The sequence below is a fragment of the Rhinatrema bivittatum genome, chromosome 13 (assembly GCF_901001135.1).
Source record: "Rhinatrema bivittatum chromosome 13, aRhiBiv1.1, whole genome shotgun sequence".
Lineage (NCBI taxonomy): Eukaryota > Metazoa > Chordata > Amphibia > Gymnophiona > Rhinatrematidae > Rhinatrema > Rhinatrema bivittatum.
Window position 1 is genome coordinate 34,268,546 of NC_042627.1, and position 15,234 is coordinate 34,283,779.

General features: G+C 44.1%; 1 protein-coding gene across 1 annotated transcript in view; it reads left to right on the forward strand.

The window, feature by feature from the left end:
* OTUD7A (OTU deubiquitinase 7A) overlaps positions 1 to 15,234 on the forward strand; it is a 311,705-nt gene that overhangs the window by 271,560 nt on the left and 24,911 nt on the right. Inside the window, exon 10 of the mRNA XM_029575217.1 lies at positions 5,613 to 5,727. Within this exon, the coding sequence (XP_029431077.1) occupies positions 5,613 to 5,727 (115 nt within the window). The remainder of the gene's footprint in view (positions 1 to 5,612; positions 5,728 to 15,234) is intronic.

A 15,234-nucleotide genomic window follows, 5' to 3' on the forward strand; every position in this document is an offset into this window, starting at 1 on the left:
GGGGCTTTCCTATGGTTCTTCTGGATTTTTTTTTTTTCGGGGGTGGGGGGGTTGGAGACCACAGGGGGTACTGCGGCTGTTCAGGAGGGGGGGGTGAGCGCGGCCACGGGGAGCACGCGGCAGGAAGGGAGGGGGTAGTTAAGTTGAGCCAGCGTGGGTCAGCGGCCCGGCTAGGGAACGGCGAAATGGGGAAGAATTGCCGGGGGGGGGGGTGGCCGCCGGATAAAGCACACGGCAGCAAGGGGGCGGCTGGCGCGCGGGGGGGGCAGACTGCGGTCGGAAACAGCGGCGCGGAGGTGAGGGGCCAGCCGAGAGGGCTTGGAATGCTGCTGCTTGCCGGGTCGGGTAGGATGGCGCGCGGCCACAGGAAACACGCGGCCTGGAGGGAGGCTGGGTTGGTGAAGGGGGGGGGGGGGTGGGAACCGGCGAGTTTTTTAAAGTAAATATCCCTCGCCCAACATGGTGTGCCCAGGCCGCACGGCACGAACGGAAGGCGTTGCGGGCGAACAGCGCAGGGAGCGACGGTGGGGTACTCACACGGCGGCGATGGTAGCCTGGAACATAGATGCGAACGCGGGAGCGTCGGCAGGCAAAGAGGAAGCTGCCGGCGCTCCCTGGGAACCTAATTGGCTGGGTTCCAGCCGATTGGCTCCCTTTCTTTCAGCGAGCCAATTAGGGCTCCTGGCCTGCCTCCCCGAGGACCGGATTTGTTCTCGGGGACGGTGGCCAATGAGCGGGCACGCTGGCGCGGGCGTGCGCGCGCCACGGCCCGCTCTCCCAGCTCCCCCCCCCCCCCTGGGTGCCAGCGCAGCGTGTGCCTGGCACCCACATTATGCCCGGGCACCCCGATACTCCGTCGGGGTGCCCTTCTTCTCTGCAGGTAATTGGCAGATCATGGGATTGGAGGCAGTCCTATTGTGGATTGGTAACTGGATAAAAGACAGGAAACAGAAATCGTCAGTTTTTCAAATGGAGAAAGGTCATTAGTAAAGTACCCAGGGTCTGTATTGGGACCTGTGCTATTTAGCAAATTCATAAATGATCTGGAAAAAGGAATGACTATTAATGACCACATTAGCAGATGGCACAAAATTGTTTGGAGATGTTAAAACAGTAATGGATTGTGAATAACTGCTGAAGTATGTTGTGAGACTAGGAAACTAGACTTTTAAATGGCAGATGCAATTTAATGTGGACATGTGCAAAGTAATGCACATAGAGAGAAATAATCCCAACTACAGGAACACAATGCTGGGATCCATTTTAGTATTCGTCACCCAGGCAAGGATTTTGGAGTCCTTGTAGATGATATCTTAAAATCTTAGGCTCAGTGTGCAGCAGTGTTCAAAAAGACAAATAGAATGTTAGGAAATATTTGGAAGGGAAATGAGAAAAAATGAGAATTTTACAATGCCTTTGTACAGATCCATAGCGCGACCGCACCATGAGTAATATGTGCATTGCTGGTCATCCCCTCTCATAAAAGGGACATAGCGAACATAGAAAAGGTACAGAGAAGAGAAAAAGAATGATGGGATGGGACAGCTCCCTTATGGAGAAAGGCTAAACAGATTAGTGCTCTTTAGCTTGGAAAAGAGATGACTGAGAAGGGGTTAGGATTGAAATTTATAAAATTGTGAGTGGAGGTGGGAATGGTTATTAACCCTTTCAGACAACCCTAGGATTAGAGGATGCTCCATGAAATTAGAAACCAGCAGATTTAAAACAAATTATAGAAGTGTTTTTTCTCTCAGCGCACAATTGAGCTATGGAATCTGTGGCCGGACGAGGTCATCAAGGCAACTTACAGTGGAGGTTGGATAAGTTACTGAAGGAAAAGTTCATAAACAGTTACAGTACTAGCCACGTAGACATGGGAAAGCCGGTGCTGATCTCTGGGACTGAGATGCAAGAAATAGTTCAAATATTGGGGAACTACTGGATACTTGGCCACTGTCAGAGACAGAATGCTGGGCTCAATGGACCTTGGTCTGACCCAAAATGCCAAATCTTAAGTTCTTATGTACCTTTTTTTTTTTTTTTTTTAATAAATAAAATCATCCTTGGCTATCAGTGTGGTTGACATGTAGATGAGATCAAAATTCATTTATGAAGGGAAACTGGTATAACTTGACATTTTATTGCTGGAAATCACCTTACAGGATTACCCACTTGTGAGATACTGATATGGATCAGGCTCTAAACCCAGCCCTAGGCACTAGAAATTGTTCTTAATCCTGGAAGTTTGTCACTTAACCTCTATCTTTGGATAAATGACACTGATCAATCATTATACTTCAATAAAAACTTTTTTATTCCGCAAATTCTATTCTAACTATCAGACACCTGATCATCCCAGCTCTCAGCCGAACTCACATACATAATCCTCTTTCTTCATGCTCTCCTGATGTACCCCCCCCCCACCCTCCCTTTTCACCCCTCCCTCCTCTTACTTAATGCGTTAAGTTTTTATGAAAATGTTCTCCTCACTCTACTGTTTCTCAACTACTAAGAAAAAATGTATATTGTTCTCCAAACTCTACTGTTCACAATTACTTTTAATTGCATTTTATTATATGATAATTGCATTTTTGTAAACCGTTATGATGGCTCTACCAAATAACGGTATATAAAACTCTACAAATAAATAAATAAATAAAGGAGAAAAAGAAGCAAAAATTCAACAGGCGCTTTCATTCATTGGAATTGCTGAAGGTGTTGTGGGAGAGGCCCACCTTCTTACATAGCCCAAGCTATTTAAACTGGGGAAGGGGAAGGCTTGATTTGAACGCACTGATGTGCTGGCTGGGTTTTGTATGGGGTGGCCAGTGGCAGACATGTTGAGATCATCGTCCAGCACCATGAGAGCATCGTAAAATGGATTATTATATTAAATTGTTACCGTACTGTGATGGCACATGATTAAGTTGTAATCTATACCACTCATTCTTTCATTATCGTGCCCTACTGTAAACCGTTGTGATGGTTAACTAACTTAACGACGGTATAGAAGAGTTTTTAAATAAATAAATAAAATAAATTATGCTTCAGTGATCCGGGTCAAGGTGATAATTCTATGGAGACTAAGTTACAACTCAGGCGACATTACCGTGAGGATAATTGCCAGGTTCTTGTGGCCTGGTTTTGTCTCTGTTGGAATCAGGATGCTGGGCTTGATGGACCCTTGGTCTGACCCAGCATGGCAATTTCTTATGTTCTTATGACTTCTTGTATATATTTGAGCTAGTCTATTTATTATTATCTGCATGTTTAGTTCTTTTTTATTGTAAGAAATGTTTCATTAGTTCTTTGATCTGTTATATTCCGATATTTTTATAATCTGTTTTTCTATGTTTTATTGTTTTAATTGTTAATTACTTTCATTACATAAAGAAAGGTGGTATATTAACTCAAACTATGAACTCTTTGTGATGTATGGGCATAGATGTCTGCATCCAGATCAGAGCAATATCTGCAAATTTATTATGGAACAAATTTGCCAAAGTTTGTGTAATTCAGCTGAAAGATACAAATGATTTGCCTGTTCAGCACTCGTACAGCACTGCCCTCTGAGCTTCCAGATCTGCATGCAGGTGCTTTTCTGTTTACTGCTATCTAAAGGTGCTTTTCTTAAATGCTGATTCTCCTTGATTCTTATGGTAAGCAAAATAAGTTCATGCTTCAAAATTAGCGTGCCTCACACTTTCTCAGTTCTCTGGAAACACATAAATCCTTTTGTCTCATTCATGGGGAAGGTAATTTTGAAACTCCCCATGGGAATTTACAACCAGCAGGGACTGTAAGGTCATTTTCAAAATAAGGGCTGGTAAACATAAAGTGGGTACAAAGTACAACGTATGGCCAACAACAAAATGGCATTGGCGTCAAGGCTAGTTGGTGCCATTTTAAACTAGGCACTAGGTGGGGCAGGAGCGACTGGAGATGACTCCTGCCCAATTTGAGTGTCTTGTAATTGACACGAATGGGGTAAATTGGGTCTGGGAAGGGTGGGGTGATCAAGGAAGACTCAGTTTGTAAATTTTGGAAATGCTGGCTTTTTATGATTGGGAGGGGTGGCTTGGTTTCTTTATATTTGGGGAGCCTTAATTTTTTTTTTTTCATTTATTTTGGCATTCATTTAGTTTAAAAAAACATCAAAACATAGTGAAAAATATAAGTGCACACCTCTATTTTACAGCTTACAAAACAACCACCATTGTAATTCAACCTGTAATTTGTTAGTATATGCAAGTAATATTATCTGTAGCTCATTTTGCACTGACCTGATGAAGGGAGCAGAACTTTAGAAAGATAATTGCTTGTAACTTGCTTGTGCACCTTTCTTTCTCAGAACTAGCTTTGGGGCTGCTCTCCTACTACAGAGGGCTTACTGGGGCCAGAATTGTCCCACTATATTACATTATTTATACGTTTATGCTTTTTCTTATCTTTTCACCAAGTCCACTCATCCACTGTTCATGCTTTACGTGCATCTGGGCAATGAGGGTCAGCACAGCAGCTACCCCCTTCCCTCCTCTAAGTTCAATAGATTCATATTGCTGGGAGTGACCAAGTAAGAGGGGCTTTTGCAGACTTAAGCAATAATATGGCCTCAGGAATCAAAATGAAAAAAGAAAGGTCTGAACGACTTTGTTTGCTTGCCTGAACTGCCATTTAGGACTGCTGCTTTAATTGGACATAGCCTACCATGGCATTTACTCCAGTACATGCTACAGTACACATAATACAGCGGTACCACCAGGCACTTCAAAAGTAGGGAAGGTCATGAGAAAACAACTCATCGCTCTGAAATAATCAGTTATACACAGCTATGCACTGTGGGAAATAGTGCATAGCATTGCCGGTGCAATAGTAATGCAGTAGGTTAAGCTGAAAGAAAAGCAGAGACCCATCAAGTGCAGCCACCTTCCGATTCCCTAACTGCGTTCTCTAAGGGGGCATTATTCAAAGGTTGCGTGTTTACCTGCACAAGAATGCATTTGGAAAACGTATTCCTCATCCACCAGTTTGTGGAAAATATAGCAGAAACCTTTTCCCTGCATAAAAAAGGGGCAGATTTAGGTAGAGATAGGGGAAGTACATGCAGAGGTTTCATTTGTAAATCACCATGTGTAGTTTGCATCTGCTCTTATGGGTAAAAACTGGGAGATTCCGGGCAATATCAAAATTGCCTTCCTCATGATAATCCATAGGAAAAAGCACTCTGCAGGTATTGCCAAATCTTCAGCGCTGAAAAAAGCACTCCTTCCTGACCCCAGATGTAGAGATTAGCGCAGAATTGCTGGATTACAGCTTTTTCTCAACATGGAGCTGAATCTTCATACTCATCAGTATCTTTTTATCTTTAAAACCTTGAACTTGAACCATAGTGTGTGTGTATGTATAGATATAGATATATAGGGATACGCACATAGATATATATATACTCATTTTGGTAATTATATATGAGCCTTATGCACAGTTTATGTGGAAACCTCTCACTTCTTTTCTACCTATTGCTTATGTGTTCCTCAAGCAGCAATAATGAGGATCTCGTCTTCTCTTGGTGCTTTGTCTAACTGATCTCTCCACTCCTGTCTTTGTTTCTCCAGCAGTTATCCCTTTGACTGACTCCGAACACAAGTTACTGCCTTTGCACTTTGCTGTTGATCCTGGGAAGGACTGGGAATGGGGAAAAGATGACAATGATAACATCAGACTAGCCAAGTAAGATGTCCTTTTAACTTAACCTGTGAGCCACAGCAGTAAGGTGGAAAGCTGGAAGGCTTTCCAGACAGCCCAGTCAGAACCTGCTCCTGCCCCTTCTCTACCGGGGCCTCCGTTAACTTTGTTTTGGTAACGTTTCATGCCCCAGGTTGTTTAAAAGCAGTCAACATAATGATGAGGAAGGATGTATTAAAATCCAGTCAAAAAAAATGTTCATGATATATTTTTTTCTGCATTAGACATGAGTAATGGGAAGGAGGTGGGGGGGGGGGGGGCTGATAGATACCTGGGAAAAGAAGCTTTTGGCAGAGGCACTGTAATGTCCCACTATGCCCGGCTTAGAGATCTGATGGCGCATGCTATCCCTTGTTACAGAATTCAGTATGCAGAGCCTACATCCCCATGTGGCTTGGGAATCAACTCCTTCCTTGCTGGGATTGAGTTTACTTTACGCTGCGGTGACCCTTCTCAGTCCCCTTCTCCTTCCCTTTTTCACTGCTTCGCTGTGCCAGGTTCCCCAGGTCTTCCAGGAACAGGAAAGCTGTGCTTGGCCTGGTTTGGCCCAGTGGTAGATTTCCTACCTGCTGGGTTGAAGGTGGATGAGCCAGAGTTACAGCTGTACCCTCCCTGCTGTCATGAAGTGAAACTGTGCTGTGCTAGATTCTTATTCCCAACCCCAGCAACAAGGAGAACAGAAAGAGCTTTAAAAGTGAGCTGAAAGCACGGTTATTCAAAAATGCATATAAACTAACTTAAAAAGAACAGAAAGTAAAGAACCACAGTGATGATAAGGAAAGAATGGAGACTTTCTAGGGTCGTCAGTCTTTTAAAAGAGAAAACCCACTCCCTGCCCTTCCCTTGCCATACCTTCTGCCTCTTCTACAACCAATAACTTCCCAACCCCCCCCAAACATGTGATCCATGTCTATCAGAGTCCCACCCCCATACACATTCTCCAGAGCCTGCCTCCCCCTTCCCAAAAAGAAAAACATAGGTAATAAGCAGTGTGACAAGGTGGTGGCTGTAGCCAGAAAGATGCTGGGAATGCAAGGGGTGAGAGAACCTGGCAGGAAAAAAAAAAGACATGATCACTCCACCATGCAGGTCATTGGAGAGACCTCTCGTGTGCAGAATGGTGCAGGGACAGGGTCTGCATCAGAAGTCATATGAGTGCAGGGTTACCAGATCTGCAGTGTTGAATGTGTACACACAAGCATCATAAGGACATGCCATACTGGGTCAGACCAAGGGTCCATCAAGCCCAGCATCCTGTTTCCAACAGTGGCCAATCCAGGCCATAAGAACCTGGCAAGTACCCAAAAACTAAGTCTATTCCATGTTACCGTTGCTAGTAATAGCGGTGGTTATTATCTAAGACAGTGGTTCTCAACCTTTTTTCGGCCGGGACACACCTGACAGATGGTTCTCAAGTGCGTGACACACTGAACATGTGACCGTCACGGGACAAAATGTAAATATACATTCTATATCCTCAGGAACCACGTCGACCCCCAAAAATGGGTGCAGGGCAGAACTAGGGCATTACCCGTACAGCTCACCATACAAAAAAAGATATTCTGGATCTGATGACTTCTCAGTAAAATCAAAACAAACTCTCTTTACTGGCAGGCACAATACCCCTCCTTATGAAAAGACAGTAATTTACCACTACAAATATTTAACCAGGCCCTAAACACTAATACACCTCCTATTGAGAAAACAGAGCAAGCCAAGCTGCTATAGATACCCACTTAGAAATAATTGTAAAACTATACTAATAAATGTTACAAAACAGCTGATGAACAGAATAACATCCAACAATTAAAAACTCATAAAAATTAATAAAAATTGTCTAAATATCGAAATATTTCAAAACAGCAGACACATCACATAATACCCAATAATTAAAATGGCAGTCAATCAAGAAAAATAAACTTAAAAGGCTGCCTTTACTTACCCTCTCCAGCAACTCTCCTACTCCTTTCCCTTGCCAGACCAATAGCACTCACCAGAAGCAGCAGTAGCTGCTGGAGCTATGTCCTCACAGTCCTCTTCCTTAAGGCCCATAACCAGTCTCTGTCTCACACAGACTAGTAACTTCCCTAACTAGTATCTCTTCCTCACACATACATACCAGTCACCTCCCTGACCAGTCTCTGTCTCTCACACACACACACACACACACACACACACACACCAGTCACCTCCCTGACCAGTCTCTCTCAATCACACACATGCTCTGTCACTTACATACAATCTCACACATATTCTGTCACTTACAACCACACACACTGCCACTCATGCACCCATTGTACCACACACACAAGCTCTCACTCATGCACCCAGGTACCCATTCTACCACAGGCACACAAGCTCTCACTCATGCACCCATACTACCACAGGCACACAAGCTCATATGGAGCCTCTTCTCATTGTTTGGCCCAATAAGCTTAGCCTCCACTTCTCAGCCGCCTCTGACTGACCTCCCACGGTGTGCAACGTCTCTCCAGCCACCTCCCGCGATGCGCAGGGTCTCTCCGCTCTTCAGCTGCCACCGGCGGCATGCAGGTCTCTTCATTTTTCAGCCCCGCTGGCGTTGGGGTGCAGGTCTCTCCGCTCTTCAGCCGCCGGCAGCGGCGCACAGCGTCTCTTCTTTCTTCGGCCCCGCCAACCTGGCCTCCAGCGGTGGCGCGCAGCGTCTCTCCATTCTTAAGCCCCGCCCCTGGGGAGAAGGGAAGCACAAGCGGGGCAGTGGAACACCGGGAGCCGCGACACACCGGTTGAGAACCACTGATCTAAGACAACTTAATTAATAGCAGATAATGGACTTCTCCAAGAACTTATCCAATCCTTTTTTAAACACAGCTATACTAACTGCACTAACCACATCCTCTGGCAACAAATTCCAGAGTTTAATTGTGCGTTGAGTGAAAAAGAACTTTCTCTGATTAGTTTTAAATGTGCCACATGCTAACTTCATGGAGTGCCCCCTAGTCTTTCGATTATCCGAAAGAGTAAAAAACCGATGCACATCTACCCTTTCTAGACCTCTCATGATTTTAAACACCTCTATCATATCCCCCCCTCAGCCGTCTCTTCTCCAAGCTGAAAAGTCCTAACCTATTCAGTCATTCCTCATAGGGGAGCTGTTCCATTCCCCTTATCATTTTGGTAGCCCTTCTCTGTACCTTCTCCATCACAATTATATCTTTTTTGAGATGCGGCGACCAGAATTGTACACAGTATTCAAGGTGTGGTCTCACCTTGGAGCGATACAGAGGCATTATGACATTTTCCGTTTTATTCACCATTCCCTTTCTAATAATTCCCAACATTCTGTTTGCTTTTTTGACTGCCGCAGCACACTGAACCGACAATTTCAATGTGTTAACCACTATGATGCCTAGTTCTCTTTCTTGGGTGGTAGCACCTAATATGGAACCTAACATTGTATAACTATAGCATGGGTTATTTTTCCCTATATGCATCACCTTGCACTTGTCCACATTAAATTTTATCTGCCATTTTGATGCCCAATTTTCCAGCCTCACAAGGTCTTCCTGCCATTTATTGCAATCTGCTTGTGATTTAACTACCCTGAACAATTTTGTATCATCTACAAATTTGATTACCTCACTCATTGTATTTCTTTCCAGATCATTTATAAATATATTGGAAAGTAAGGGTCCCAATACAGATCCCTGAGGTACTCCAATGCCCATTCCCCCCGACTGAGAAAATTGTCCATTTAATCCTACTCTCTGTTTCCTGTCTTTTAGCCAGTTTGTAATCCACGAAAGGACATCGCCACCTATCCCATGACTTTTTACTTTTCCTAGAAGCCTGTCATGAGGAACTTTGTCAAACGCCTTCTGAAAATTCAAGTATACTACATCTACCGGTTCACCTTTATCCACATGTTTATTAACGCCTTCAAAAAAGTGAAGCAGATTTGTGAGGCAAGACTTGCCTTGGGTAAAGCCATGCTGACTTTGTTCCATTAAACCATGTCTTTCTATATGTTCTGTGATTTTGATGTTTAGAACACTTTCCACTGTTTTTCCTGGCACTGAAGTCAGGCTAACCGGTCTGTAGTTTCCCGGATCGCCCCTGGAGCCCTTTTTAAATATGGGGGTTACATTAGCTATCCTCCAGTCTTCAGGTATAATGGATGATTTTAATGATAGGTTACAAATTTTTACTTATAGGTCTGAAATTTCATTTTTTAGTTCCTTCAGAACTCTGGGTTGTATACCATCCAGTCCAGGTGATTTACTACTCTTCAGTTTGTCAATCAGGTCTACCACATCTTCTAGGTTCACCGTGATTTGGTTCAGTCCATCTGAATCATTACCCATGAAAACCTTCTCCAGTATGGGTACCTCCCCAACATCCTCTTCAGGAAACACCGAAGAAAAGAAATCATTTAATCTTTCTGCAATGGCCTTATCTTCTCTAAGTGCCCCTTTAACCCCTCAATCATCTAACGGTCCAACTGACTCCCTCAAAGGCTTTCTGCTTCGGATATATTTAAAAAAGATTTTACTGTGAGTTTTTGCCTCTACGGCCAACTTCTTTTCAAATTCTCTCTTAGCCTGTCTTACATTTAACTTGCCAATGTTTATGCATTATCCTATTTTCTTCTGTTGGATCCTTCTTCCAATTTTTGAATGAAGATCTTTTGGCTAAATTAGCTTTTTTCACCTCCCTTTTAACCATGCCGGTTATCATTTTGCCTTCTTTCCACCTTTCTTAATGTGTGGAATACATCTGGATTGTGGTTCTAGGATGGTATTTTTTAACAATGACCACGCCTCTTGCACACTTTTTACTTTTGTAGCTGCTCCTTTCAGTTTTTTTCTATTTTTCTCATTTTATCAAAGTTTCCCTTTTGAAAGTTTAGCATGAGAGCCGTGGATTTGCTTACTGTGTCCCCCTACCAGTCATTAATTCAAATTTATTTATTTATTTATTTATTTAGGGCTTTTTTTATATCGACACTCATGATACCAATCATATCGTATCGGTTTACAATAAACAGTGGTGCAATAACATTAACAGTATGCATTAACATTAACAGTGAACAGTAGGCGACGAGAGAAAAAGTGTGAGAAAGTTACAATAAAACAGGGGCACTTGAACTGGGAGGAGGAAAAGCCAGAGGTATGGCTAACATAGAAATAAATAATAATAAGTCTCAGAAATAAATAATATCTTGACATCTACTTAGAACTATAATAATCGCTTGTACTCAGGATTGAATGTTATCAAATATATACACGATATCCTATACCTAGGGCTGTGGCATACCATATGATTTCTGACTAAATAGTATTTGTTCATAACAATCAGGACTGATTAATGCAACGTGTAACGTCAGAAGCCATGTCGGGGATGGGGAACGTCGTTTGGCGGACCAAGGTGAGTTGTAACAGCAGGGGATGTCATAGATCAGGGAAGGCTTGTAGAAATAGCCAAGTCTTGAGTTTCTTTTTGAATGTCAGCGTGCAAGGTTCTTGTCTAAGGTCTGGGGGCATGTTATTCCAAATGGTTGGCGCTGATCATATTATGATCACTATTGCCAAGCGGCCCCACCACCGTTACCTCTCTCACAAAATCCTGTGCTCCACTGAGAATTAGATCTAAACTTGCTCCCTCTCTCGTCTGTTCCTGAACCAATCGCTCCATAAAAATGTAATTTATTCCATCCAGGAACTTTATCTCTCTAGCGTGTCCCGATGATACATTTACCCAGTCAATATTGGGGTAATTGAAGTCTCCCATTATTACCGCCTACCAATTTGGTTAGCTTCTCTAATTTGTCTTAGCATTTCACTGTCAGTCTCACCATCTTGACCAGGTGGACGGTAGTATACCCCTATCACTATAGTCTTCCCCGACACACAAGGGATTTCTACCCATAAAGACTCAATTGTGCATTTAGTCTCTTGCAGGATGTTTATCCTGTTGGACTCTATGCCATCCCGGACATAAAGCACCACACCTCCTCCCGACTGCTCCTCTCTGTCATTGCGATATAATTTGTACCCCGGTATATCACTGTCCCATTGGTTGTCCTCCTTCCACCATGTCTCTGAGATGCCAATTAAGTCTATGTCATCATTCACTGCTATACATTCTAATTTTCCCATCTTACTACTTATACTTCTGACATTAGCTTACAAACATTTCAAAGTTTGTTTTTTGTTTGTATTTTCATTCTGCTTTTTAATTGATAGGGATAAGTTAGAATTTTTTAGCTCATTTGAGTTTTTAGTTACAGGCACTTGGGCTACTTTTCTTATTATTGGAACCTCACTGTTGGGATGCCCTAAGATACCTCTCTCCGAACCATGCGCTGCTGAGCAACTGTCGGCTTTCCCCTTTGTTCTAGTTTAAAACCTGTCTATCTCATTTTTAAAGGTTAGTGCCAGCAGTCTGGTTCAACCCTGGCTCATCCACAGCCAAAGCTGCCAGCTCCCCCCAGGGTGACTGAACAAGCTGATCCAGTTCTGGTTTTGCTACGTTGCATTCATGAATTTGAGGCTTTGATTATTTAAGAAAAATAAATAGGGCAATCAGAACTAGAATGCCATGCATTCAATGGAGCAAATCCAGGACTTGGATCAGCCTGTTTGGTCAACCTGGGGTAAGTGGCAATCCTATGCCCTCCCCCCCCCCCCCCCACAGAATATAATCTCTCTACTCCCACTCCACCCCCCTCTAATCCCAGGTGGTCACCAATTCCAACCTGCCCCCCCCCCCCTTGCAGTAGAGAATTAGAAGCTTCTCCTAGTTTCCCTGTCCTGACTGCAGCCTCCTGGATGGAGGGGAGGAAATCAGTGGAGACCGCTGCCCTTCTCTTTAGAAGCTTGCTGTCCTTGAGGATGATGATGGGGGGGGGGGTCTGAACAAACACTGGCAGCATCAGCCACCTCCTTGGGGGAGGGAGGGCGTCCTGTGGCTGTGCTGTCCTGGCAGCGGAATGAGGCAAAGTAATCCAGGTCTCCGATGCTTTGCAATGCTCCTTTGTCCTGTAGTACCAGCCTGATCATTTTGTCCTGCACTCTGCTCCTCGAGAAAAATTGACCCCATTCGGTTGCTTTCTCCAGTGGCTCAGGGGAGAGGCACTTGAAAGTAGATTGCAATCAGGTAACTTGTAGATATTTCTCTGTCCCCAGAGGCAATGGAGGGTGAAGTGACTTGCTTGAAGTCACAACCAATAGCAGCAGGATGTGAACCCTGGCTTTCCTGGTTTGTAGCGTAGCACTAGGCTACTCCTCCACACCTATATGCCATGCACTCCTCCCCTGCTCTAGTTGGGGGGGGGGGGGAGAGGCGCTGTGCCCATTGTTCCTGAGGGTTCCAGCCTAGTTGCATCGCCCTACCCTGCCCCTGCATTCCTCTCCTCAGCATGCTATTCTTTTCGGGGGGTGGGGGGGGAGATTGGCCCAGATTAGCCTTGGGTCTGCTGCTTGTTAGTGGCTCCAGGATGCCCACACTCCTCTTCACTCACCCCTGCCCATCAGACCTTTAATTTCGAGTTGGAAGTTACTCCAAGTCCAATTGCTGCAGAGAATGCAGCAAAATCATCTGCAGAACGCAGGCGGGGATGGAAGAAAATCTGTGTGTGCTCTCTTTGCAGGCTCTGCCCCCCCCCCCCCCGATGGAAGGTGGGGCCTGGAAGAGGAGCATGCACTGACTCTCTCCCCTTCCCATGCACCTTCACCTGCTGATTGCGCTGCAGTGATTGGTCTCTGAGCATTTTCCAATTGAAAATTAAAGGTCTGCTGGTATGAGGGTATCCTAATCATCTGAAGGCCTGCAGTTGGCAGAAAACTGGGATTTACATTGGCTGGTTTTCTGGTCAGCTGGCCTACCTTTAAGAAAACCAGCCAAACAGGCCAAATACCAACCAAGTGGCTACTTTGTGCATTTCTCTCCTGACTCCTGCAGCCTCAGTGGGTTCCTTCTGTTTAATTGCTCAAGGGTCAGCACCTTGGAAAAGGAAATGAGCACCATATGCTGTAGGGGTGAAGAGATGCAGAGGATGGGTGCTAGCGGATAGAGTTTGTGCACCTGGAGACTGAAAGAGTATAGGCATGCCTAGGAGAGTGGGAGAAAAACTGGGAGCACACCTTGAAGAGGAGAGAAAGCGAGAGGATGCTTATGTCCCATTACATACTCCCTCTCATGGTAAGGATGGGTTTGTGCAATGAGACGTGAACATTTTCAGTACAATAGACCAGGAAAAATGCTTTTAGTGCAGAACACAAAGCAAAAGGACTCTTCACACAGAGCAAGAAGTTTCATATCTTTTGAAATTCTGAATTATTTTTGCAACACAAAAACTACTGTTTGGTGATTTAGCTAGATAGGCTCTTATCTAATGGATTCATTCCAGTGAATATAGATGAGGTCTTGAAAAGCAAAAATATATATGATTGTTTTTCCATGAGAAAAGTTTGGAACTGGTAAATTTGGCAGTGAATAAATTCATGGTTTAGCAATCCCAATGCTGTTGATTGAGTTTATTTGTGGATATGTTGGTGAGCCACACTTTATGTAACTGGTCTCTAGAGTACACGAAGGAAAAAATATTCTATAGCGACAATCTTTCAGCCTACATTCACCAGAACACTCTCCAAAGTCTGCTCCAAGAACTCTTTTACTTCGCCCAGCAGATGTGGCTGTTGAGTGATGCCGCAAGACCCATTTTGTGCACTCCCCCATCTCCTTTCTCTCAAGAAATCACCCCCAGCTCTCCTACATGGCCGCACACCCTGCTGTTCCACTCCCCCCTCTCCCCCCCCCCTCAATAAAGCATCCTAAGCTGCATCTGAATGACCAGATTGTAACCGAGTCTGTATCCTGGAAGTCCGTTTTGAATTTTGCAGGCAGGGGGAAATGTAATCTTTCATGACTGAGGCCACAAAAATGTTAGGTGTGTATTGGGAATAATCAAGGGTTAAAGGACAACAAAATTAGGCCCACCTATTTCTACATTGCACTTATACTGGAGAAAGCAAACTATTGAGTCAGATTAAATGTCCCTTTCAATAGAACATTGTTTTGTACTTACAAGTCCGCCAGCCACAGAGGAATGGAGACATCTTGGGCTATATTTTCTGTAGGGTTCTTCCTGTTCTGTATCTATGGCAAAACTCCTTTGAAATGAAAGCACTTTGTAGGTCTTAAAGACATTCTGACTAGAAATTTCCTCTGGACTCACTTATAAAGAAATGGTGTCTGTGCAGTTTTTGAGATGTAGTAGGAAGGAGGCAGGCCTGCTCATATGCTCTATTTAGAAGCTGGGTTCCTGCCTGGCTCCAAGTCATAAGGAACAGGCTAATGCAGTCCTAGCAGTAAATGATGACATAGACTTAATTGGCATCTCAGAGACATGGTGGAAAGAGGATAACCAATGGGACAGTGCTATACCAGGGTACAAATTATATCGCAATGACAGAGAGGAGTACTCGGGAGGAGGTGTGGCACTTTATGTCC